General features: G+C 35.7%; 1 protein-coding gene across 12 annotated transcripts in view; it reads left to right on the top strand.

The window, feature by feature from the left end:
* Positions 1–25,272, top strand: part of PSPC1 (paraspeckle component 1) — a 67,774-nt gene that overhangs the window by 29,539 nt on the left and 12,963 nt on the right. For 3 of the 12 annotated variants that reach the window (XR_002433253.1, XR_002433255.1, XR_002433256.1), the window contains exons 7-9: positions 2,220–2,277; positions 6,421–6,590; positions 19,991–25,182. The exons of 2 other annotated variants lie outside the window; for them this stretch is intronic. Coding sequence is in view for 1 of the 10 variants with exons in the window: in XM_021380018.1 (XP_021235693.1) it covers positions 2,220–2,277; positions 6,421–6,590; positions 9,843–10,028 (414 nt within the window). In the remaining 9 variants the exon portion in view is untranslated. Of the gene's footprint in view, positions 1–2,219; positions 2,278–6,420; positions 6,591–9,842; positions 16,029–19,990; positions 25,183–25,272 lie in introns of those variants that run through there. 7 more of the 12 variants (XR_002433254.1, XR_002433252.1, XR_002433262.1 and 4 more) reach the window with 7 other exon arrangements.

The following is a 25,272-nucleotide window of genomic DNA, read 5'->3' on the forward strand; positions in this document are numbered from 1 at the left end:
AACAAAATGGAACGTGGCTATCAGTCCCACTTCTCCTGCCTTTTCTGTTTTACTGACTGGTAACCAAAGACTTGTAGAATTTCAAGTTGAGAAAAAACAGTAGTTTATTGGATTGAGGAAATTTAGCGTGTATTATGTAGTTTGCCAATGCTTCTGTCTTTCTCAGAAAAAAGCTACTTAATTCTAGGAAGTAATAATTTTGTAGCTCTGTACTTATTGCCTTATTGTACTTGACCCTGCCTTGTATGACACATTTCAAATTAGAAATAAGAAAAAAAAAACCATACAGCTTGCAGAGGCATCACTCCTGATTTGATGTTGCAAGAGTTGGAAGCCTCCCAAATTAGATTTTGTGCAGTAATTCAAAACCCTGTGCATTCACTTGTAGTTGTTTGTAGGTTTTCTGAAAAAAGTTTTTATTCACAAACAGACATCTGTGCATGTGTTTGTGCATGCGTGGTCTGATTCACAGAAACCTGTAGCCGTGATGTCTTTCTACTGTGCTGGGTGAGGGGCTGACAATGGGATGAAATATACTTTTTAGCCTCTCTGTCTCAGAGCTGAGGTGTAGTAGCAGGCTCATATCAACAAGATTGTATGCTCATTTTGCAACTACATGTGTGATTGATCCAAATCAAACTGATGATGTTGTATGAAAATGTTGGTTAACATTACTGTGAAAGATCTGACGAAGTAGTTGCACATTCTTCTATAACAGAATTGTAATGTGGGCTCTGGCGTTAGAAGAAGAGGTCCTTCTTATTGTTCATCAACCAGCCTCTTGTAGCAGGACCTGGAAACCTGAATTTGTCTTTTAGTTACAAGGTCTTATTTTCCTCATGGCTATATTAAACCTTATTCCTTTCCAATCTGTGTAGTCATGTTAAGTACATTTCCTAGATTAATAGTTCCCAGAAGTTCCTGACCTGAGAGTGGTTTTTCATACACTTTAAGACAGTTTCCTATATCGGTATTATTTTTACTGAAGTATTGACCCTGTACTTTCAAATATTGGTGACTGCCACTTTCAGTGTGCAGTGGTAGAAGACACTGATGTTTTTGCATCCCAAATGTAGTGTAACTGAAATGATTTTGTGAAATTGTAAAAATGCTATGATGCATGCATTTTGAAATTACAAATATTCAGTTAAAAATGACTTTTAGCAAGACTGACTCAATTGTGTAGGATAATAAAACTGTTTACAAAGTGTGTCTGAACTTGTAAATTGTAAGAGGAGTGATTTTCAGAATCAAGTAAATTTTTTGTATGTATTTATTCACAAAATGCATGTGTATTCGCTTAAGGGTGAAAAATATTTTAACGTTCTTCCAGAAAATTCATGGGAATATATTTCTTTGGTGTAAGTTTCATTGTTTTTCATAAACTGTGAAATTCCTGCTTCATCTTTTTGATGCGAACAGTAATACCAGCATCACTCACAGCCTGTGATAGATTTATTTTCTCTGAAGTAATGATTTTTTGCATATTGTTTCACAGCAGGACATGGTCCATGATCAGTAGTGTCAGAACTTTTTAAATGTCGGATGACTGAGCATTGATTGAATCTGAATCAATTTCATTTATTTCTCTGTTTAGTTTAAATGCATGTTATACAATTTACACCAGTACTACATTTCTGTGCTAGTTTCAAAAAGATGGCCAGTTTCTGAACTGAGATAGCAAAGCTGTACCACAGCTTGTTTAAGTAAAAAATCTTTGTTCAAAGTTGAACTGGCAGGTTGAATTTATATACCATGATGTAACACGTCAGACCTTGGTTTCCACTAAAGCCATTGGTTTAAGTTGTAAAGGCAGATTTAATTTTATTATTGAACGTTGGCCTTTAGGCTACAATGTAATAAGACCCTCATTGACGATTTATGCTGTTAATTTAATTAAGAACATTGACTGAAGATGGAGTCATTTGCAGATGATTGTTTTTAATGATAACTTTTTGGGAACTGAAAATTGCATCTGATAAGTGAAACTTGTGATATTTAACCTTTAGTGTTATGAAACAATTATTCTGTGTTGTGAAGTTGAACTTCTACATTTGATTTTATACAAGTAGAGGAATATATTTGACTTTATCCTGTGTACATTTTTGTAATTAATGGAAACTTTAAAACTTTGACATTTATCATTTTCATTGAATAAATGGGAATGTTTTAAATTCTAATAATGATAGGTTGATCATGAAAATTATGTTTACTTACAGAGAGAACAGGAAATGAGAATGGGTGATATGGGTCCTCGTGGAGCAATTAACATGGGAGGTAGGGATCTGAAGGAAAAAGGCTTCTGTAATGTAAAATTTCTTTTTCTTTGGGACTGTACATATTACTCAAGTGTAATTCATTAGTGGCAACTATTGGTAAAATGGAGTAAACAGTATTGGGAAATAGGAAAAAAAAAAACATGAGTTCCTTACAAACAGCTTTCTTATTTCCAGTTAATATGTTTTAAATATCTGTGGGAGGAAAAAAAAGCTATGTGCAATATAAGAGAAACCAAGAGGCAAGGAAAGGGTAATGCTCTGGAAATTAGGTGATGGCAAGACAGGAATTTTCTGTTTTGAAAGTGTTTGGTGTTCTTCTGGAGGGACCTGATCAGAAAAATTGGAACTGTAAGTGTATGCAGTGAAATGATGCGGTACATAAAATAGATCAATTCTTGTTGACATACTTGACAAAAGTTTAATAAATAATTGTATCCTATAAATTTATTGCGAATCTGTATTTGCAAGTATTCTCAGTTTACTTTTGTGACTTACACTATTGTCACTTCTAAAAACTTTGAAGTTTAGAAGAGTACCATCTTAATAATTAGTATTTGCCCTGTACATGCAGACTTGAAACAGTTTGGAATATTACTTAACCAGAATATCGGCTTTTAAACAAGACTGAAACATAGAAAACTTCTTTAAAATATCTTTAGGGAGCTTCCTGATGTTCATTAAAATTAACTTAAAATGATAAACTTAAGCAGTATTTTTTTCTGTATTTCTATTTTAAATTTGAAAGTGTTTACAAAACTTAGTAAATACTGTGGCTTAACTAAGAGTAGTGTGAATTAATTAAAAGATGACTGTATTTGCTCAGTCTCCCTTTTAAAATACATTATTCACCACTTGCATTCACTGAAACCTTTATAACTGCAAAGTGGAAACAAGCTTATTCATTTGCAGAAGATGAACTTTAGGATTAATTCCAAAGGAAGTCATTGTCAAGATCAAGTTGTTTTGAAGTAGTAATCTGAAGGATAAATTGATGACTTTAGTTTCATAGTTAAAATTTTGCTTATTGTTTTAGTGTACTCTACTTGAAAATTTCAGTTAAGAGGCTTTGTAAGTACTGATATTGTAACTGCTAATGCTGGTTAGCAAGATCCACAAGGTATGCTTTATATATCTATAGATTTAAAATGTGTATTTATGGCTGTCAGTTCATAGCCTTTCACTTTCTAGATTTTAATGTTTAACTATATCCATCATTGTCTTGCTTTGTAGGTTTTGTGCTATGACTGCAGATCTTAAATTTGATTTAAAAAAAACCCAAACTTCTAGAAATAAATGTGTAATTTCAAAACAAGCTATTGTAACACGTAACCACAATTTTAGAAAGGGAAAAATATTCTGAATAGGTAAAAACAGTGTTTGTCTCTACAATATCTGAATTTTAGGTTGACTCCTTGTAGAGACTTTTTTTTTTCCCCAGGCCATGAACAACCTTACCACCACTGAAAAAAATAACCCCAAAGAAGCAGAAACCTCCAAAGAAATTAATGGGAAGGGGGGGGGAGGGGAAAACAACTTTCAGTAGTAGATCTTTAATTACTGATCTTAGCGTACTTTCTCAGAACATTTCTGCTGGAACTGTAACTTTTGACTGCCCTTTACACGTGCTACTTGTGACTTTTCCTGTTATGGGGAGCTGAATTATCTTCAGTAAAGGAAAACTTGCATGATAGCAGTATTTGAAAGCTAGAGACGTCTGAGATGGATTTAACTAGTGTTGGGCTGACATTTGCAGAACCGCTCATTTTTATATCACCTGAAGCAAGCATGTTCTGAGGGAGTCTGTTAGACCATATCATAACACTTAAGTGTAACTGTAATGCTAGATGCAGCTAATAAATTTTCTCCTAAGCTGGGAAATACTGGTTTCAGGAACTATCTCTGTATTGATGAGGGTTATTGATTTATTGCCCTCTGTGCCAGACCTTGGCATGTACATTTTGGACACTTAGAATATATTTTTTCAGCCCTATGGATTGCTTGAAGGTGTTTATTAGTCTCTTGTGTGGCATGAACTTGATAGACTGCTTTCTGCCTATTTCTATACCTCGTCCAGTCAATAAACTGCTAAAATGAATATGTCTCTGAAAAGAATTAGCTGTTAAGTGATTGGCTCTTAAGATCTGTTAGAGAGCTTTTGTGAGGTATAGATAAGAAGCTTTTGTGGCCTCTTACAGAAGCTGTGCGGGACTCCACTCTATATTATGCTCCCCAGCTGCTTTCCTTTTATCATAGCTGCCTGAAACTGACTTGATAGTACAGGGAGCCTTTCTAGTATGGGTTACCTTGGAGGAAGTATGCATGCGTTTGCATGGTATAGAATCATAGAATTGCTAAGGTTGGAATAGACCACTAAAAACATCTATTCCAACCTTCAGCCAATCACCCATGCCCACTAAACGACATCTCTCAGTGCCACGTCTACACGGCTCTTGAAAATCTCTGGGGACAGTGACTATGTAGGATAAGAACTTGTTGCAGTTGAAGAATAAGTGAACAATATCTGCATGTGAGGCAGGCTGGCTAAGCTTAATGAGAATATTGGTAAGCTAGCCAGAACAGGTCATTGAGCATTGACTAGTTTCAGTTAATTGTACTACCAGCACTGAGCACTGCCATCATTACAGTCAAATAGGGTACTGTTAGCCTTTAAAAATAGGGGTTTGTCCTTATTTTGTCAATTTAGGTTCCTCCTTTTCCTTCCATGTTTAATTCTTGAATGATTGACGTTGAAAAAGTTTTGTGACGTACTGAGCTATAATTTTCTCTTGGATTACAGCACAATCTTTTACTTGCTAAATGAACTGATAAGTTTGTGTTACTCATGCCTTTATTTTGGCTCCGTGTTGTAGGGAGAAGTCTTGGAGTATCGGTACTAAGCTCAGGAAAGTACTGCTTTTTAAATTGCAAGACTTTTCTCTATTGCTTCTAATAACCTTTGGTGGTACTTCATATACGCTGCTGCGTTGCTGGGATTGTTTTTCCAAAGCAGTTTGCAGTTGCTTAAGTGGATAGTTTTAGCAACAGTATTTTGATGCCATTCACTGACTGCTGAGATGGGATGGGTGCTCAGTACCGGTAATAAATATGCAATTTTACATACATGCAGAAAATCAGAGTACTGTATTAGCAGTAAATGAACTGCTTATGATGATGGACATGTATATTAATGACTGAAGTTATGAGAGGTGAGAGATTGATATGCTGGAATAGAAATGACATATTTTAGTCTGGCAACATGTCTTGATCTCTTGACTTTTTTTTCCCCTTGTGTATTGCCAGGAGTTAAAAACGTACGCTAGATTTCAAAGACATGTTTTCTTTCATTGTGAAATGCTGGACGCAGACTTCTGGTTGAATAGCATGCATTATTGCAGGGGAAAAAGAGTTGCATCACCACAAATCTGAGTTGATCACATGTCATGATAGCAAATATAAGTGATTTATATAATCAGACTTAGAATCAGTGGATACTGGCAGAGTGGTGTTTTCTAACTCAATGTTATAGCGAAATAATCTCCTTGAAAGACATTCTTAAGCTGTGGGAGTCAGAATTTTGGAGGAATTTTCATGTGTAATGTTTAATACCAACAATTTTCTTTTTTTTGTATTTTTACTATAACAACATACATTTAAATGCTGTATTTATATCATATTACAGGTAACTCATTATAAAGTTGAGTATCATCATTGATAGCGCTTTTCTATGATGTTACGGTATATTATTTTAACATTAACAAATAACATTGATACTGACAGAACAGTTCTTGCAAATCTGTATTTAATACAATAATCCTTAAAGAGCCAAGTTGCCTTATAGCTGTCAATTACTGCAAAATTACTGTTCACTACGTGAACTCATCATTTTCTGCATGGAAACAGTACAGCTATATTTAGCTGCAAAGTTCACGTTTCTCAGCCACAGAAGGCTGATGATATAATACAAAATTAATCTGTTTAAAAGCAGATGATTGAGATAAATGTGCAGTCCCAAAGAATATATATTTTTTATATTTCACGTATTGGAAGTCTTGTACATTTGGCTTTTAAAATATTGTAAATTGTTTGCTTATTTTTGTAAAATTCAGATAGGACAGCTCTAAGTATAGATTGTTTTGCATAGATGCGTTTAGCCCAGCACCTGCTGGTAACCAAGGCCCTCCTCCAATGATGGGTATGAATATGAACAACAGAGGAACTTTGCCTGGCCCTGCAATGGGTCCTGGTCCTTCCATGGGACCAGAAGGAGCTGCAAATATGGGAACACCAATGATGCCAGATAATGGAACGGTGGTAACGTATCACAAATTTAATTACTTTGAATAGCTATCGTGTCTCATGGCACATTTTTGTTACCAAAGATATTTTCACACTGAGTAAGACCATGTTAAATATTTTGAGTTTGTTAAAAGTAATTGTTAAGACTTGTTCACTGAAATAAATTACAATGCAGAAGGAGAATCTTCAGTATTAAAAGAGGAAAATTAGGAAAATTCCTCTTCTTCAGGAGAGGAGAAAGTTCTTTGATCAATAACCAGACTTTTAAAATTGAGGTTAGATTGCACAGTATTTGTGGTAAAACTTACCATGTATAACCTGTCCTGAAAAACGGTGATAAAAGGAAATTAGCAGTGAAGAAGGAACCATGTACCTGAGTAATCTGTAAACTTAGGCTTCTGCTGTTTTTTCTTTTATAAAACTAGATTGTGTTTTTAAAGCTTTTTAAAATAAATGTCGGAAGCTATACATAGTGTGAAGATATCTTTGTGTAAATTACTCTATTTTTTTAAAGTGACTTTAGTGTATTGTATTTCCTTTGTAGTGATGTTGAGAGCATGAGATTGACAGTAATCTCTTGGAAAAGGACGAGTATACCAACAGCTGCTAGGCATAGCTGTCAGGTCAATGCAGGAAAGTAGTATTGCCCAGTTGCTAAGGGTACTGTGAGTGTAGGACAAACACTTCTTTTAGAATTCAAGATATTCAAGAGCAGATATGCCACTGGGCTGCAATTAAAGCGCTAGCTGTTTTGGCTCTGGTCTTATAGCCAGTCACTTTTCCTAGCTGTAATGTCTTATGTAGAGAAACAACTGTATCATTTTAGATCTCACATTTACATATCTTTAAATATTCTTCTGTAAATAGATACTTGAGATGTTCTAGTGGTGATATGTTATAAAGAAGTATAAAGTACATCAGTGATTCCATTATAATTTTATTGGAACACTGAAGCAGTTGGTAGCTGTAGTTTATGTGTGCCTTCTAAACAGTATCAGTCTGTGACTGAGGTATCCGTATAATGGAGTTCTGACAAAAGCCATTGTTCCTTAAGGGAAAATGAGATTATGAGTGCAAAATATATGACAAGTCCATTCTTTCCTGGTGAGAGGAATTGATCGTGCTCGGTATCATATGACCAGCTCGTTTATCAGTTGCATAATTGCTCACAAGGATGGGGGACAGGTTGCACTCTTCAAAGAATATGGTTATCAGAGATGCTTTTACTGGAAACTCCTGTGTTACCGACCAGTCACCTCTGGAACATTCTTTTGTGGTTATATAGCTGCTGAAAAGAGGTGTGAGGAAGAAAACATGGAGTTGTAAATCATGTTATATATCTCAAACTGTTGTTTTTCTACAAAGTCATTCCAGTGACGGAAATGTAGGGAAGGGAATTTACAGACATTACAAAATGCATATTTAAAAACAAAACAGTTAACTTTCATTTTCTTCTACAAGATACCGAAGCATGAATTAGGTGCCTTTCTTTCATTTTGTACTTTAAAGGCTTTTAATCTGGGGGACAAGCACCTACAGAAGGGTACATCCTTCTTGTGTTTTTGTTGCTGTTGGAAAGACATTTCAAAGAGTATCTGAGGTCTGTCTCCTAAGGCACTGAGAGAGTTACTTTCCATTTCTGTTGAGAGAAATAGAATACAGGTTATAGACTAGAAATGTCATTTTCATTTTTAAATTTGATTTTGTCTGGATTTCTTTAGGTAGAATTTTTTGGTTGTTGTTTTACTGCCATCTTTTAAAATATCTTTGAACGTAATGATTCAAAATAGCTTTTTCCCCCATAGTTTATCATAGGTAGGTAATTTGTGTAGTTTTCTCTTCAATTGGTTAGAGTTGTCCTTGTTGGAAAGAGTTGTTTCTTTGTCCAATAATGAAGCAGTAAATATGACCACGAGTATGTGATAAGTACATTGAAGTTCATATCCATTGCTACCAGGCTGTATTCATTTAAGATACTACTTAAACAAATACTAACTAGTGCCGCAGATTTTAGGGTAATTTGGGACATTAGCAGATCTTTATGCAGCTGTTGAAGTAATTTTTTCTTATACAGTATGAACTTTTAAATGATGCACATATATGCACAGCCATAACCTAAATTTTATATAATTTCATTAATTTAGATACCAATATACATTTACCTATATATATACACCAATATATATTTATCATTGAGGTGCCTTTGGAACTCTTGAGCCCTACTCTTATTACTGGGGTTAGACTTTCAGAAGAATTATTCTGTTTCAGGCATATAAATAAAGTGGTAGTAGTTAATGTTCTTTTTGAACTCGCAGTACCTGGGCAGTTGTATAGTTCGCTGTTCAGAAGAATTTCTTCTGAAAGTGTAACTGTCCTCAGTGGCTGAAGAGTTATTTTGAAATCTGCTTATACCATATGTCTATGCATTTAATGGTTTGTCTTATGCTGAGGTAATGTTTTATACTTCATCACGTGGGATTCTGTTTTAAACACTTAAATGCTGAGCTATAAGTATTCAGATGCATGTTTTCTGTTTTGAGTCTTTATTGCTATAGCCAAGTAAGTCTTAGTACATATGTCTTTATTGCTGGGTAGAGAACTAAGGAACATGTGGAACATTAACTGGATTTTCATCTTTTATTCATATTTCAGGTTAAACTTTATTTTTTGAACGAAACATAGTCTACCTACACATTTTATAACTAGTGTATTTGATTTGGGCTTTAAAAGTCTGTTTACAGATTACTAAAGTGTATTACGAAAGGCTGACTCCAGGTCATGTGGACTGAAATACACCTAAACTACAGATAGTTGGGTATATAAGTTCTAAGATTGTTTCACTATTTAAAGAATAAACCCGCAGTCTCTAGAAGTAAAAAAAGTTGAACTCTTTCTAGTTTAACAATGTTTCTGTGTCTAACTTCTTTAATGGAGAAGTATTGTAGTTGGTATGTAAGGCACAAGAAGACTAGGGTATAAAATTACTGTCCACTCTCTTCTGTTATATAGAATATATGTACTGCTTTGTGTTCAGCACCGGAGTTGGTCTTAATTAAAAACTTAAGAATATACTTTACAAAGTTGGAGCATAACATTAGCAGTCTCTAATTTCCAGATCCTTTTTGATAATAACTAATTGAATTGCTCCTTTCTTCCCTCTATGTGTGATCCTGATTCTGCTGGACTATCTGCTGAACTTCCTGACAACATCACTTGTGGTTTTTGTTGTAACTGACATTTGGCGTGTTCCAAATGGACCTGTTTTAGCATAATGAGAGATTCCCTCAAGGAGGTCCATCACAGATGGGCTCACCTCTGGTTAGTAGAACGGGCTCCGAAACTCCTCAGCCGCCAATGAGTGGTGTAGGTACCGTGAGTGGTGGACCTGGTGGCTTTGGTAGAGGAAACCCAGGGGGCAACTTTGAAGGACCTAACAAGCGTCGCAGATACTAAAACTTAACTTCATTCCTTGCTGTTAAGAAATTCCAGTAAACATATACAGTGATATGCCTTTATAATTTTAGCTGTTATCTGGAAACGGTTTTATTGTTACTGTAGTCTTTAAAACAGTTTCTTTTGTAAAACTTTTTTGTATTCAGTCATAGGCTTTGTAGTATAGAGCAGAAATTATACAGATCATTATGTAAGGCAATGTGCTTGTGAGTAGCAAAATACAATGTGTGACTATGCTGTAAAACATGCGGTTATCTGATGACAATAAAATATAAAATACACTTGAAAGGATTTTGGGAATGTTATTACAAATACTGGGTGAGAATAATTTTGTGCTTGATTATAAGTGGCATCATTTTCACTCTTAGTATGCAGTTTCTACTGTGTGTGAAGAGAATTCCATTCTTCGTAGTGAATCTGTTCAGCTAGAACTGCATGTTGCAGTACATACTATGAACAATTTACATTGCAACTGCTTAAGTTTGCTTCAACCTCTGAAGAGGGTAAAGTTTTATACAAAGTGTTCTCTTAAAGATACTGTGTCTTTTTATCTCAGCTTCCCTCTGCAAATTTAGTCCAACAGTGTCTGTCCTTTAAATCACTGGAAGAATTTAACTTTGAGAGAAAAATAACCTCTGGAAAAGAAACCTGTATGTTTACTTTGTTCATGATGGTATGAATGAATTTATCTAAGAAAAAATTGTGATGTGTGTTCTACTGATTGTTAAAATAACCTGGCATTGCAAGGGAAGGAAGAATTTGTGCAAGCTTGTTTAAAGCCTTCTGATGTATGATGTATGGCTGTAGGTATCAATGAGTACATATTTCCCCCAGTGATTGAAATGAAACAAGTCTGTTATAACGATTAACTATTTAATTGAAAGACAAGTGTTCTCTGCTAAAGTAATTGTTCACATAGGTCGAGGATTCATATGCTTCTAGAAGGACTGCACATTAGTATTCTTGACATGGTTTTATCAAACAATAAATTTGAAAAACACTCTTTTTCAATGTTTCAGGCTAGTTTTGCTGATCAGGTCTTAAGATGGAACTAACAATAAAGCTGGTAGGAAGCTTACTGTATTCAAACTTCATCAGTCATGGAAGGTGATGGAAAAGGCCTATTGGTTCTATTCCTGTAATGGCAAGAAAGCGGGGATGTTTTTGGTTACTATTGCTTTTTTTCCTGTGAAAGTATTAGTGTTCTGTTTTATATCTGTTGGCTTCATGGTTTCGCAAGTAGAAAAGATGGATATTATCTGCATGAATAGTGGTACGAAATTGATTCAAAACTAATTTGAGGTAACATTTTGCCCTAACTATATAAGGACAAGATGTATGTAGCTCAAAGCATGGGGTGCAAGCGGCAGAGAGCGTGCATGTGTTACGTTCTAATATAGCAGTGATGGTCTTGGTAAATAGTGAGTAAACAGTAGCAGGAAAAATGCATTACTGACATCTTGGAAGTGTATTGTTTAATTGTCAGTGTTGTATTGCCAAATATAGAGATTGTTTTCGTGGAATTTAAATATTACCATGTAAATGGGTAGTCACTTGTGGCATTACTGAGTATTTCCTTCTCAGTTGTCTCTAATGTTGCCTTTTTTCTGCTTTAATTTAGATGCATGCCACATCTTTATAGTTTGTAATGCAATAGCAAGATAGATTCAAATTCTGAAATACTGTTCTCTCCTCGATACTTGTATCATATTATAGCACTCATTCTTTAAAAAAAAAAACCTTATAACGAGTTTTACTGAGTGTACTGTTCCTAAAACTGAACATTTGAGAAAATTGCTACTATTCACTAGGTGTGAACTAGTGTTCGTAGCAAATTCTTAAGCTTTCTTCTTTCATGTTCTGCATTCAGTTGAAAATACAGTTTGCTAGTGTGTATAAATATTAGATTACTTCTGTCCTATCTCACTGGGCCTTGTTTTGAATATTACATTTTTAGTGGGGATTGAGAAAGATAGTATTGGTGTGAGTTATTTGGTAATTCTAAATGCAAAACTGCAAAAAGGAACTTGGTTTAAATAATGTAACCTGTACAATATTTATGAGTTTTGTTCTGTTTTTTTAAGAAAACTGCCATTTGGGCCATTTGACTGACTCCTATGTATTTCAGGTATACAAACCACCATCCCTGTAGTATCTGAACATGTTTCAGATGCCTGGTAAGCATATCAGATCTGCAGAGGTGGTTCATTCTTTCCTAGCCAGTTGCAGATTATTTTAAGTGCATATATTTGTTGCACTGCATTTTTTTTTTTGTTTGCAAGCCGAGATAATTTGAAGATTACTGTGAATTTCGATTGATACCAGTGGTTTTCATTCCATAGTTGAGAACCACAGTCAGTATAAAACTGTGGTACTTGGATGACTGCTGCATGCTAGCAGTGAGTTTGTCTGCTGCCCTTGTTACAGAAAATCATCTAATCCATGAACCAAGCCTTTAAGTCCATAAATAAATAAATACAGAAATGTTGAATTTGGATGTGTTTAAAGATTTAATGAATTCCATCTGTCACTAATGACAGGCTGCCAAATTCTGCTCTAAGGAGAGTTTTCTTAGCGTAATCTGGCCATACAGTCAACATGTTTGTATGTTGTACTGTCTCAGCAGTAAAAGCAGTGCTTTTCATTTTGTCATATGTGGTAGCGACTGACTGTAGCTGTACAATAAATATATAATTTCCTTAGAAAAGGAACGTTAATAAATTGTTAGAAATGGTAGGTGGATGTGCCTAAGCTGTGTTTTTGCTTGACGGTAATGCCCACGTGCTCAAAGTGATTTCATTTTTCTCGTTCCTCGTGAAGCTTAAAAGAAGTTTATCCGTTTTTTCTGTGCACAAATGTGTGTAAGTTTTGAACTCCTTGGTGTGTTTCACTGGAAAGAACAGTGAGGTCCTGACTGCCGTGATCTGTGGCAGTGCAAATGTGCTTGGAAGGAGTATGAGACTGATGACATTATTACTTTACATTGTATTTATTGAGTTCTTAGGTTATTTATGAATTCAGTGTAAAATATGTGATATTCATGAGATAGATTTCAATACATGCAGGCAATAAAGCTTTAAGAACCCATATAAGTGAAACCAACAACACAAAGACCTCATAGAACACCACGGAATGTTCTGTTTTTATTGGAACAAAATGGAGCACGTTTGGGAGTAATGAAAATCACTCTATGCTCATTTATTAGCTTGTCATCATTAGCTCTTGGTGATCACAGTGTGACAGCAGAGGGTGGCTGCCCGAATTGGGAAAAAAAAATTAAAATGATTAAATGTTGATAAATAAACATTCAGAGCAGTCTGACTTGTAGTGAGCAAAGTGAGTTAATGCATTTTTCCTGTCTAAATATTATATGGGCGATTGATTTAAAATCTCTTGAGAAACATTTCTCTTGAATACTCTAGAAAATTATTAGGTTTTTTTTTTTTGCTAGTGGTTATGGACATTCATTGCTGGGATGAAAGGAAAGCAGTGAGCGCCACTGAAACGCTGTGAGAAGCTGTTACTGCAGTTCAGCAGCGTTGTCAAATGGTCTGGCTTGTTAATTGCATTTGTGGTTATCACCATGGTCATTTAAGGAGGAACAAAAAAATCCTTTTGGTCATGAGTTGATTTGTTTATAGTTTTTCTGTCCAGTGTGCTCATTAGAACACATAGGTACCTTGGGAAACTCAGTGGTGATTCAGATGCTTGAACTGCATTGATTTCATAAGACAAACATTAAAATTACTGCGAGTTATCTAACTGTTGGTTCCTTGTTGTGCACTTTTGTATTTTATCCAGTTGAAACTAAAGACACAGTAGCGTGAAGACCTTCATTAGGACAGGGGTTGTAACAAATGACAAGGGCACGATGTAAACTAAATACTTCATGGACATAATTTTAACCATAATCCAATAGAAGTTTATAGCGTGCATTCCTTGAACAGCGTTCTCATCTGAGGTATATTCTCATTTTCAAATTTATACCAGGCTAGTTTTCCCTCTTCATTTTTTTCTTTGAAACTTTTAAAATAGAATAGTAATTAGAGATTCTTTTAATAAAAATGCTACATTAAAAAAATACACTAAGTTCTGTGAAGTCCTAATTATTAAACAGTTACAATCTGCTTAGAGATAACTCCGCTCAAAAATGCTGAAATAACTGACCTAAAAGAGCATTCTCATGTTATTTAAAACAAAAAAAAGCAACTCAGCAACAACAAAAACTGTACATGCTTCTGGTTTAGATATTCAGCAAAGAAATAGTGTGCTCTGATGCTGTGAGGCTTATTTTTTTAAAGTTGTGAGGACAAATTAATTGGCGTACATCTTAATAAATGTATTTTTTTAACAAGTTGGATGATAATTCTCTCCTTCTCAGTTAAGAAGAGAGGTATTAATACACAGCAAGTGAACTGCTGAAATAGAAGGGAAAGCCAAATGGTGACTAATGAGGTCACTTTACATTGAGTCATAGGTACGAGTGGATTCTGAATTCCGTTCCTCAGGTTTGGAATGGTGCATATCCATACGTCTTATGCATCCACCATGTCTTGTTACATCATGCTTCAGACCAAGGCTGTGGGACTTGAGATGGCATTTGAAGTATGAGCTATTTCACTGTGTTCTTAGATGCTCTGAATTTATTAATTTGGACACTCTGCTGCCAGAAAAAAAAAAGTCTTGGGATCTGGTGCTTTCCTTGGGGCACTGGCTTCTAGCACGATGGAGTATTGGTCCCAGCTTCCAGATCCTTCAGTAGTGAGGACACAGTGAGTGCGGCCTTCAGAAAACACAGGAATTGGACATTGCACCATTAAATTATTGGTTTATGTGAGACTGGATCATCCCCAAAGCATTTGTTTTCATTAAAATCAGTTTGATGAAACGTGAGAACATAATAGGAGGAGCGAATGAGCACTTTTAATGCTTAGTCATGTAATTTTTCCCATAGGATTGTCATTTTCTTGCCTTTTGGAATATGCCGTGAAATAGACTTGGGTTGTCTTCCAGTTTGGCCTTCTTCAGTTGTGAAGAGATCTGTTGTGGTGTTTGTTTGTTTCCCCATAGAATATTTTTTAAATCATAGTTGAAGGCATTTCAGGTTTGTTTTCATAGTCATCTGCAAAATACTGAAGTGTATTTTAAAAAGTTATCTGTCTAAATGTAATTGTAGGACAGACAAAATAAACTGAATGTTAATTTTTCGTGAAAATTATATATTTTTGTTTTTTACAACCAGCCTAGTGTGTGTTCGTTCTCAGTGGGATAGATTAAATAGGTCTTTTCCATCTTGAACTTCCTTAAACTGTGTTTAAAATAATTGAAGTTTGGTGGTATTTCTTTGAATGACTTTAGCCTGATTTCTAAAATTGATAATAAGTGGATTTCTTCAGAAAAGTAGTTGAGAACAGCAGCCTTTTTTTCTCATTGAAGGGAACATTCAGAACAGTTTTTAAGTTTAGCAATGAATACAGGTAATATAGGTAAATGTAGGTAAAATTATTTTTAAAACTTTCCATGATTGTTTTTGTATACAAACCACATCAACAGAAAAACAGCTTTGTAAATGTGAGTAAAAACTTGCTGATTTGTATGTAATGCCTCAAATAGGAGACAAAATGCTAATAGTAAGAGGTATGAGATTCCAAAGGAACTTAGCTCTGTTATTGCATACAAGTGTTGGTGAGATTTTTCACTTTGTGTTAGAAACTGGTTTGTCTAGAGCTCTATTGTTTGTAGTTATACTGGCGTGCTTTTATGTCTCATTTCTCTAGAGTAAAGCATAGCTGTATAATTTGATTGAATTTACATGCTAAATGTATGTGGGACGTGAAGTGCTTGACTTGGAAGAAGCGCAGTCAGAATAAAGATGTCATAAAGATGCCATTGGTTTCTCAGTTAAAAAAAATTGCATACAAATTTGAATAGGGGTAAATGTGAAGTCTTGTATGTAAATGGAAAACGGGGTGGGGGAATAAAGAAACATTAAAAACAGGAGAATTGTGGTTTAATTCTATGTTTACATGGGATTTACAAAAGTAACTTGAAATGTTGTTTTATGTGAAACCCACAAACTCATTTTTAATGGGAAGGATAGAAACGCCAGTTACATTAGTTTAAAAAATCCAAGAGATTAGAAGTTAAGTGTTTTTCCAGTGAAAATCGGAAGAACTGGAATGCACAGATAATTGGATTTTTTAAATATTCATGAATTGTAGGGAAGGTCATTGCAACTGGATACGTTTCTTCTGTGCTACTCTCTTAAAGAGCTTCTGTAGGACATGAATTTTGTGACTGGTTACAGCAACTAGGTACACTGTACAAGCCTCACATTTCTCTAAGTATGAAACAGCTGATTTTAAGATTGTTGGCTTCTCCAACCAGTGAAAATCCAAACTTAAGCTTGCGTATCGTAGCCAGACAAAGACAAGCAGCAAACAGAAGATGGTATAAAGGAAAGTAAAATAGTATTTACTATGAATTATGGAATAGGATGAGGATATTTTCATTAGATTCTCTTGCTTTAATTTCATTGTAATCATTTATGTGGAAGGGAAAATAATTTCATTCTCAGTGAATACTTGAAGAAAACCAAATGGTTTTCCCTCTTCAGATGACCATATATACTTAAGCAAGGTGGAAGGAGGAAATGTAATTAATCTCGAAAGATGCAGAAACCACAGACATTATATTCTTTTTTCAGCTGTTTGCTTTTGGTGTCATTGGTATTCTAATATGCTTTTTTTTAAGCTCCATTATAGATACTACTTTACCATTATTATTTACTGTAAAAGGATTTATTCTGCAGTGCTGTTGCTAAGCTTAAAATATTTGATCTAGCATAAAATCGCAGAACGAAGAGTATGTAAACCAGTTACTGTGATGCTGGAGAGCACAATCTCTGAACTGACAGCTGGAAGTGATCTTCTAAGCTGCTTACAAATGTTTTAAATGTTTGTATGCTGGTGAGAAATCTTGAACAGATTTGAAGTCTTTGTGTACATATAAAAAGAATAAATAGACTGCTGCAGATAGGAAGAGCCATTTTCTACTTGCCTGCTTTGTGCTACCCTTGCATCTCTGTGCCCGTGCTCACTGCTCTAAGCAGGGTAAGGGAAGCCTCATGAATATTATTGATTCTGCTCATTTCATGGGGAAGGAAGGGAGAACAAGGGGAAGGGCAGTGAGACAGGACTGTGTGACTGTGGACTTGAGTTAGTTTGTGCTGTATCTATGTACTGCAAAGAGAATGTAATTTATGTATGTTCTCAGTAAGTGAAGTACTCTGAAGAAAAACTTAGCTTAGAAACAGATAAGAAATGTATTTCAGGCCTCAGATCTCTGAATAGCATGGTTCCGTTTTACATTGTTAAATACTTGACCTAGGAGGGCAGCTATTCAAAATAATGAGGAATCGGTTTACTGCTAAAACGTTGAGCAAAATTCTGTATGAGCTTAACCTGTCTGTTCACTTTCTGCAGTTTTTGTGGTTGTATGCAAGTCAATAAAAGATGGAAAATAGTGTTCTTCATGTTTTCTCCGGGAAAGATGATACATACAGTTGCTTTATGGAAGCAAACCTATTCATATGTACTTTTTCTTTGAAGAAAATTTGAATTGCAGTTAAAAGATAGGAAATACTGTCTTTTAGAAGGCTGACATCCTTCATCCTTTGATACAATAGCACTGCGTTGTTTCAGATATTCTTGTAAGCACTTTTAAGGGGCGGAGCATATGAAAGGTAAGCTGCATCTCCAGTTTTAAGCAACTTTGAATCAAAACCTTCTCCAGAAAGCACAGAACGAAAAGTGTAACAAGGAAATGGTAGCTCATCTTCTGTTTTGTTCTGTGGTGGAGCATTGTGCTTCTAGACTCACAGCACTGTGCTCGTGGTAGGTCCACATCTGAAATTTTGAAAACCAGAGCTGTACCAAATGATACAGAATTTTCTGACTTAGCATGTGACAAATACAATGATTACATTTCACAAATGGAAAGTTCAGAATTCTGAAAAAAAAAATCTATAAAATTGTCACACATTAAATGACTGATCTATAAGTGAAAATTGTCAACTTGACAGTTGAGATTAGAGCTGTTTAGTGTATGTGCTGGTTGTTTGTTGCCATGTTATGCTTTGTAGTTTTTGCAATACCACTTAATGCATGTTCAGCTTTGTTAATTCTTGCATCACACTTGTGTACAATCTCATCTTGTACTCGCACTGCTGAATGCGAAAGTGCAGGGGGGTGGGTACTAAAGCATTTGTTTACTCTTATGTAACTGTTGCTTAGAAGTGTTTTTCCTCGTTAAGCTTGCTTTACTTTGTGTTCACTTTGCTTCTCTGCAGAATGTGCTTTTCCTGTTGCATGTGGGGAAAAAGTATCAAGTCATTTTAAGTGTGTTTATTAGGGGAGTGAACTGAAATTCTGAGGCTGCTTCTTACTGCTTTTAAAATGACAACTTAGAATAAAATCATTTGGAATACTTTTCTGCATGTCTACATGTAGATTTTTTTTTCCTGCCTAGGGACAATTTCAGTATTAATGTTAAAAATAAGGTTGAATTTGCATAGATCTGTTTTTAGTTACAAGCATGCATGCAAGACAGCAGTGTAATCACAGATCACTTGATGTTTGCTCCAAACAGTGCTGTAAATCCCCGAGTTGTATTAAATGTAACAAAAGTAGTTCTGTCGTTTTTAAATTGAAACACCCAAAAATCATATTTGAGAGTGCAGCTGTCCACGGTGGGAAAGGTAGTCCAAACTTGTGGAGAAATTGTCTTATTCAAGTTGCATTTTGTTACTGGCCTTGCATTTTTTGCTCTTCAAATTGGGACCATCGCACAGAACTGTTTGTTATAAAGACTTACCAAAAACACCATTTGTCTTATTTTATTTTGTCTCAGTCATTAGGAGTAACTCACTGTGGTGGCATCTTGAAAATAGATTTGGTTGGTTGAGGCGCATGTACTTGACTGTAGATGATGCCATATGGAATGAATATCATAGTAGGATAACAGAAATGATGGTAGTTACTGAAGAGTACTGCTGTGTTTGTCCAGTTTGAAAGAGATTGATTTTAAGCCTTAGTCTTACTTCCTTTGAAATAAACCCACGTGTCTTCTCGTTAACCATAAAAGTGAATTTTGTAGGTGTCCAGTATTGTTGGGAAATAAACACTGATTAAAACAACTGCTTACAATAGTGGTACTCCATTTGCATTTCTCCTTTATTGCTGTAGTCACAGAAGTACTCACAGGTTTGAAAGTGTTAATCTGTAGATGTTTTTAGGAGAGAGTGAGGGATTCTTGAAATGTATGCTGCTCAATTATTGAGGCCTTAAAGCTGGAAAACTGCTAATGCAGAAAATTCACAGTATTACTGTAAAAAATAAGTCAGTGATCTTCAAAACTACAGGGTCAAGGAGAGCTAATGGTTTGTTCTTCAAGAAGGTGAGAATTTTTTTTTTTACTGGAGATTGTAAATATTTGAAGTGTTAGAGCTCAGAATCTTTCGCTGGTCTGACACAAGGACACTACACAAGAGTTAAGTGACGAAATGCAGGAGAATTTTATACATAGCTACCCTTTCTTGGCTCCTTAGTGCACGCAGACAGTAATATGGAAAGAGATGATTTCTCTGTCTGGATTTACACATGGAGGGAGATGGCAATGCGGAAAAGCAAGATGACATCTTCCGGTTCCTTTCATCTAAAATTCTGGAAGCCATCGTAGACGTAGAACAACCAAATATGATTCCTGATAACATTTATCTAAATTTCTTGAATGTTGTTTGGAGTTCTCCAATAAATGAAACTAGTTTAATGTAAATATGCAAATGAAATACATGTTTCAGTGGACAAAAATAAGTCTTCAGAGCTTGCCTTTCATGAAGATATGAAGAGTGACGTCAATGGAGAGTTGTTCACATTTTCTGCTATTTTTTTGTCTATATGTAGTGGTTTCATGGGCCGAACTGTGACACTATATAATGTAAAAAAGAGCAGAAATTGAAATTTATGAATGGCATTTAAGGAAAGACTGCATGTACAAACCAAAATCATGCTGGAGGAAGAAGGAAGTTGAAATAGGTAAAACTTAATTTTCTGCTTCTTCTAGTAGATAACTTCTGTCATGAGTTTTTGATGAGTTTCTGCTTTAAAACAAATGGTGCAAGACCTAGGTTCTGCTGATTTGCCTTGGTTGTGACCAAACAACAAGAATAGTACTATCAGGATGTCCATTAATGATTAACGTTATCTTGCCACAGTGATAAATCTGAGGAATAGATAGTTGGTCAATGCCTGAGGTGTTGTGTCAGCTGGTTGGATATGTATGCTACTGCACAGCTGTTGTTGCTCTGCCAATTCAATCTGGTAGTGCCTTTAGTTACTGCAGCAGGTACTTTACCCACCTCAGTAATGAAGCTTCTTCATGGCCATATGGATGCTTTTTGAAGTTTTCTGCCTCTTCAGCTTAGTGAATTTCATTTGCACAGTGGCAGCTGCTGCAGTTTGGGTGTTGAGCGTGCTATGGTCATGAAGTACTTCGCCCCAGCCGGAATCCATTTGACTTACACCTCTTCAGTAACTGCAGTTCACATCCAAATAATACTTTTTATGGATTACAGATGTGAATTCTCAATGAGGTGTAATACAAAGCTATTACACTTGTACTATCAACAACGTAAATTCCTTTGGTAGCTTAAGATGTGCTAGAGAAAATGAACCTGAATGATTATTGTAGTCCAGTTCTCTAATTATGTAATAAAAATGTGAAGTCCTGGTTCTACTTCTGTGTCCAGGTGCTGTTTTCATCTTTCAAACTTGGATATCTGCATTTATTCTAGTTTACACACTTCTACACAAACTAGAATCACTCAAATGTATGCATAAGTATGCCACTAGGCGCAGTCAGCTGTCAGATGCTGATCAGATGAAAGAGTTTGTAGAGTTTGAAATAGAAGTTAACTGAAATAGATCTTAAATAACATGGAAAGAAAGTTTTGAGAAGGCCAGAACAAGGTGGAGCAGAACAGAAGAGCTAAATATGAGCTCTTTTGATGCTGATCCACAAAAAAAACAATAGATGAATCTGATGGTTGGTACACCGAGTTTTGGGTTGAAATGTGGACCTTGATGGAGAAACCGCTGTTTGCTTGTGTGGAGGTTCTTTTCAAAAAATAGCAAATGATACTTGCAGCATTAGAGGGATTATTTTTGATTGTATACATCAAAAATGGAGAACAGGTGATGAAGTAACTTCCGTGTTTTAGGCTACGTTCATACACTTTTTTTATTAACATGTTGATATTTTTGAATTTGTTACTTGACATACTTTTGATAACTGATTTTAAACACGTGAAAATTACAGTAGGAGCTTACATCTTGAAATCTGAACCAACTCCAGTGAGAAATAAGTCAGTCTGTCTTGGATTCAAAACATTTTCATCTTGAGTACGATGCCATCTGACCTACCTTTGTATGTAAGTTGGTAACAAAAGGAAGTTCCCTGTTCCTTCTATGTTCTTGGCTTAGTCCTGATCAAACATGGTTTCATTAATAAAGGCTTTTAGACTTCATCGTTTTCAAATGGAGAAAGTTTTAGCTGACTGGGTTGTCATTTTAAGGGGTGGTGGGAGAGGATGGGTTAATTTAAATACTATTCCTAAAACATACTGAAATGCGTTGGGTAGTTAAATCTGTCACTCAGAATTACTGCTAATATCGTGCTCTTTTCTTCACTATGTGTTAAAGCTATCTTCCTAGCTTTATATGAGATACAAGACTTAATGCTTTTTTTGATTTTTTCAGTTAACTGTTCCACTTTGGGTAGAAACAATAACTTCATCCTACAGGTAGAAGCTACCCTATTAAAATAAGACAAATAAGGTAGTAGTAGAAAGTTAAGAAACGTTAGCATAGCATCCAGTAAGGTATGTCCAATTGTGCGATTAAGGGCCAGCTTGCCAGATGATAAAGGTTGCTTAGCAGTCACAAGTTGAGAATCTCTGCTCTTTGGTTTTATAAGGTGGAGTTCACCGTATGTTCTGCATTAATTTTTTTCATGGATTCCTTCTTGTGACTATGCACAGCTTTCAACCCAGGTCTGAACAGTAATCTGTTTCAGCTGGACAAGTGCTGGCAAGGGCTAGTAGTATTGTATTGAAAGAGGGAAGTAAATGCCTCCACAAAACATAATTTTTCATGAGAAATGTTACCTTTATTTAACATTGGTGTGTGTTTTTATAAGAAGGTAAGTCTTCAGTGGAGTAAAAGGATGTTTGCAGGATACCTTGAAATTTGTTAATGCTGTCTTGTCATCTTTACCTTGACATACAGATTTCATTTTCTGTGTAGTTCAAATCTAGTGTAAGATTCTAATTTTTTTTCCACCAAGTATGGCTATATTGCAATGGAAGATAGAAGTAGCTCTTCTTTCTTTGTCGTGATGAAGCAAATGGAAATAAAAATTGTCACCCGGCAGAGTTAAAAGCACAGGAAGGAAATTTCTTAATTGCACGAAGTCTTTTGATAGATCAGCAGGCAGTGGGCACAAACTGACACACAGGAGGTTCCCTCTGAACACCAGGAGCACTGGCACAGGCTGCCCAGGGTGCACCCTGCTCTGGGTGTCCCTGCTGGAGCAGGGCTTGGGCAGAGGGACCCAGAGGTCCGTGCCAGCCTTAAGGCTTTGATGTAAAGCCTTGCTTTTCTTGGTCTATATGAATTAACATAAAAAGCCTGTTATATTATATAGCTGCTTGAATACTTCTTTACTAGGTTTCTTTTTAATACAAAAGCGTACATCACTTAGTATTCCTGCATTACCTTCTCAAGTGGAGTGCTTCAAAGATGAAAGTTCTTTGAGAAGCTTGAATTGCAGGTCTATAAAGACTGTACAAGTGCAGCCCGCCCTTCCCTTGCCCCCAGCACAGTCTTACGGCTCCAGAAGTTGTAGCCCCACAAAGATAACTAATTCTTCTCTCATGATTTTGGAAGAGGAAGTTAGGACACGGGCCTAACTTGGCACCTGCTGCGAAAATGACAGGTAAGGAATCTTACAGGAGGGAAGGGGGAACGTTGTGTAAAGTTGTATAATGCAGCATTGCTGATATTTCACAAGTAAATGCTCTGTATATCAGTTTCATAATTCTTTAGTGATGCTGTCTTTTTTTTGTTTTGTTTTTATGTTGAAGTTGGATTATGCAAAAATCCAGGAAGCTTCCTTTGAAAAGAGATTCCCTCTCTTGTTTTCTGAAGATATGAAATAAACTGTTAAGATCATCACATCCCAACTACGTGTGAATAAATATGCAAAGCGTATGCTGTTGTTCAGTCATGTTAAAATGAAAAATGGCTCATAGACTTTGACTGTACACATCTTTTGTTTCTTCAAACATTTTTAAAATGATTTGTAAATCAGGCTTAGTCAACATTGATAAGACTACACATTTTAGTCTCTAGTTTTTTTTAAGTGGCTATCTCGGCATAATAGTAATCTTACTTGAGCAGCGCATAGTACAATATTGTCCTGACTTCTGGCTTTGTTGGAGTAGTAGGGTAATACTGGCTGCACTCAAATACATGTTAGTTGTGCTGATCTGACTGTATCTAGTTTACAGCAGACACGATTTGTTCCCAGCTCTGTACATTACTGCGATTGGCTGAAGTCACTCAGAGTTTCTAGAACTTAATGCAAGTTCATGACATTTTAACAGTACCTTCAGTGCTGACAGAACTGTTCGGGATGCTTTTGATCTGTCAGGTTTCTTAACATGTCTTTATTAATTGGTGAAATCACATCTGTATCGCTTACTAGGTGAAAGAGATGATAAGAGTTAAAGTTGCTCCTTCCAGCAGTTTTGTACTTCTTAGCTGCTCATGATAAGGTAAAGTACGGTAAAGTGCTCAGGAACTTTGTTTTAAAAGTTGCACAAGTTCTGAATGAAGAGAATTGTGCTATTGCTTGGACTCTTTTCCAAACCCCTCTGCTCGAACACTGTCATTGATAGTAGAAATCTGGACATCTGAGGACACTGGCTGCATTAATGATGACGTGCATAGAACAGATAATTGTGAAAACCGTTTTCTGAGGAGCCAGCTATTCTGGTGCTTCAGATTCCTCAGCTTGAGACAGGGGTGTTAGTGAGCAATATAGGGCTTGGGCCAGCAAGCCGAAGTGTGGGATGGAGTTGCTGTTTCATGTAAGATTATTTTAATGAGTGTATGACTACAGCCTCACGGATAACTGCATTTCATAAAACCATAATGAAGTATAATGTAATATTACTTCATGCAGTAGAAGTTTGTGATGTTAAGAACTTAAGGACTTAGTTCCCTTCTGCTGATCAAACACAAAGTTCTTTGAAATAATGAGGAATCTTTAAATTTTACCAAAAACTGGACTTGCCTTTCTTGTTAATTGCTTAGTCTTACATTTAGGGATGTAATGACTCTTTTTAAGAAGCTTACAGTGTACTCATTTTGTTTTCAAATTTAGGCTTTGCTTAAGCTGCGCAGATGAAATCTTTGTCCTTTTGAAGTGTTTTCAGACATTTGTAATTCTCCAAATATGGAAAAAACACTTTTAACTTATGTGTGAGGTTTTGTTATCTAGACCAAACAGGAAAATAAATAAATGTCCCTTGATTATGGTGCTGTCATCGATAGTGCTATATTATCTGTCATGTAAATGGTAGTAGAAACTATTCTAGTAACTGCCACCACCTTTTCTTTTTGGAAACCTTACTCCAAAGAAGAACTTTCCTTATTCTGTGTAAGATGTTTACTTCAGATACTTTGTAGTTTATGAATAAGAAATAGCGATATAAAGTGCTTTTAGCAGTCAAGGAAAATGAATGGCTTGCTGGCTCGATTCAAGTAGTATTTTCCTTTTCTTTCCAGGAACTAAGTCTTCCTTCTGAGCCTTAATTTGGTGATACTCAGTTACTTGCTTCTAGCTGTCGGCAAGGATATGTTCATAAGGAGCTTTTTGGGGACATGAGATTGGAAAAGATGGCACTGGGTTCATCTCCTGTGATCGCTGGCAGCCATGCAATGAAGTCCAGTTAACGACTGGTTTACTCTTCAGTGGTTTTATTGTTGTAAATGCATGCTTTTGTCCTCACCAGTAGCTGCTTGTGATTAAGGTGAGCAAAGCTTGGTCAGACTTGAGTAAAATCTAAGAGAATGTGGAGGAGATGATTTCTTGAGTATTTGAAAATGTTTAGTACTATCTT

Source organism: Numida meleagris, chromosome 1 (genome assembly GCF_002078875.1).
Source record: "Numida meleagris isolate 19003 breed g44 Domestic line chromosome 1, NumMel1.0, whole genome shotgun sequence".
Taxonomy (NCBI): domain Eukaryota; kingdom Metazoa; phylum Chordata; class Aves; order Galliformes; family Numididae; genus Numida; species Numida meleagris.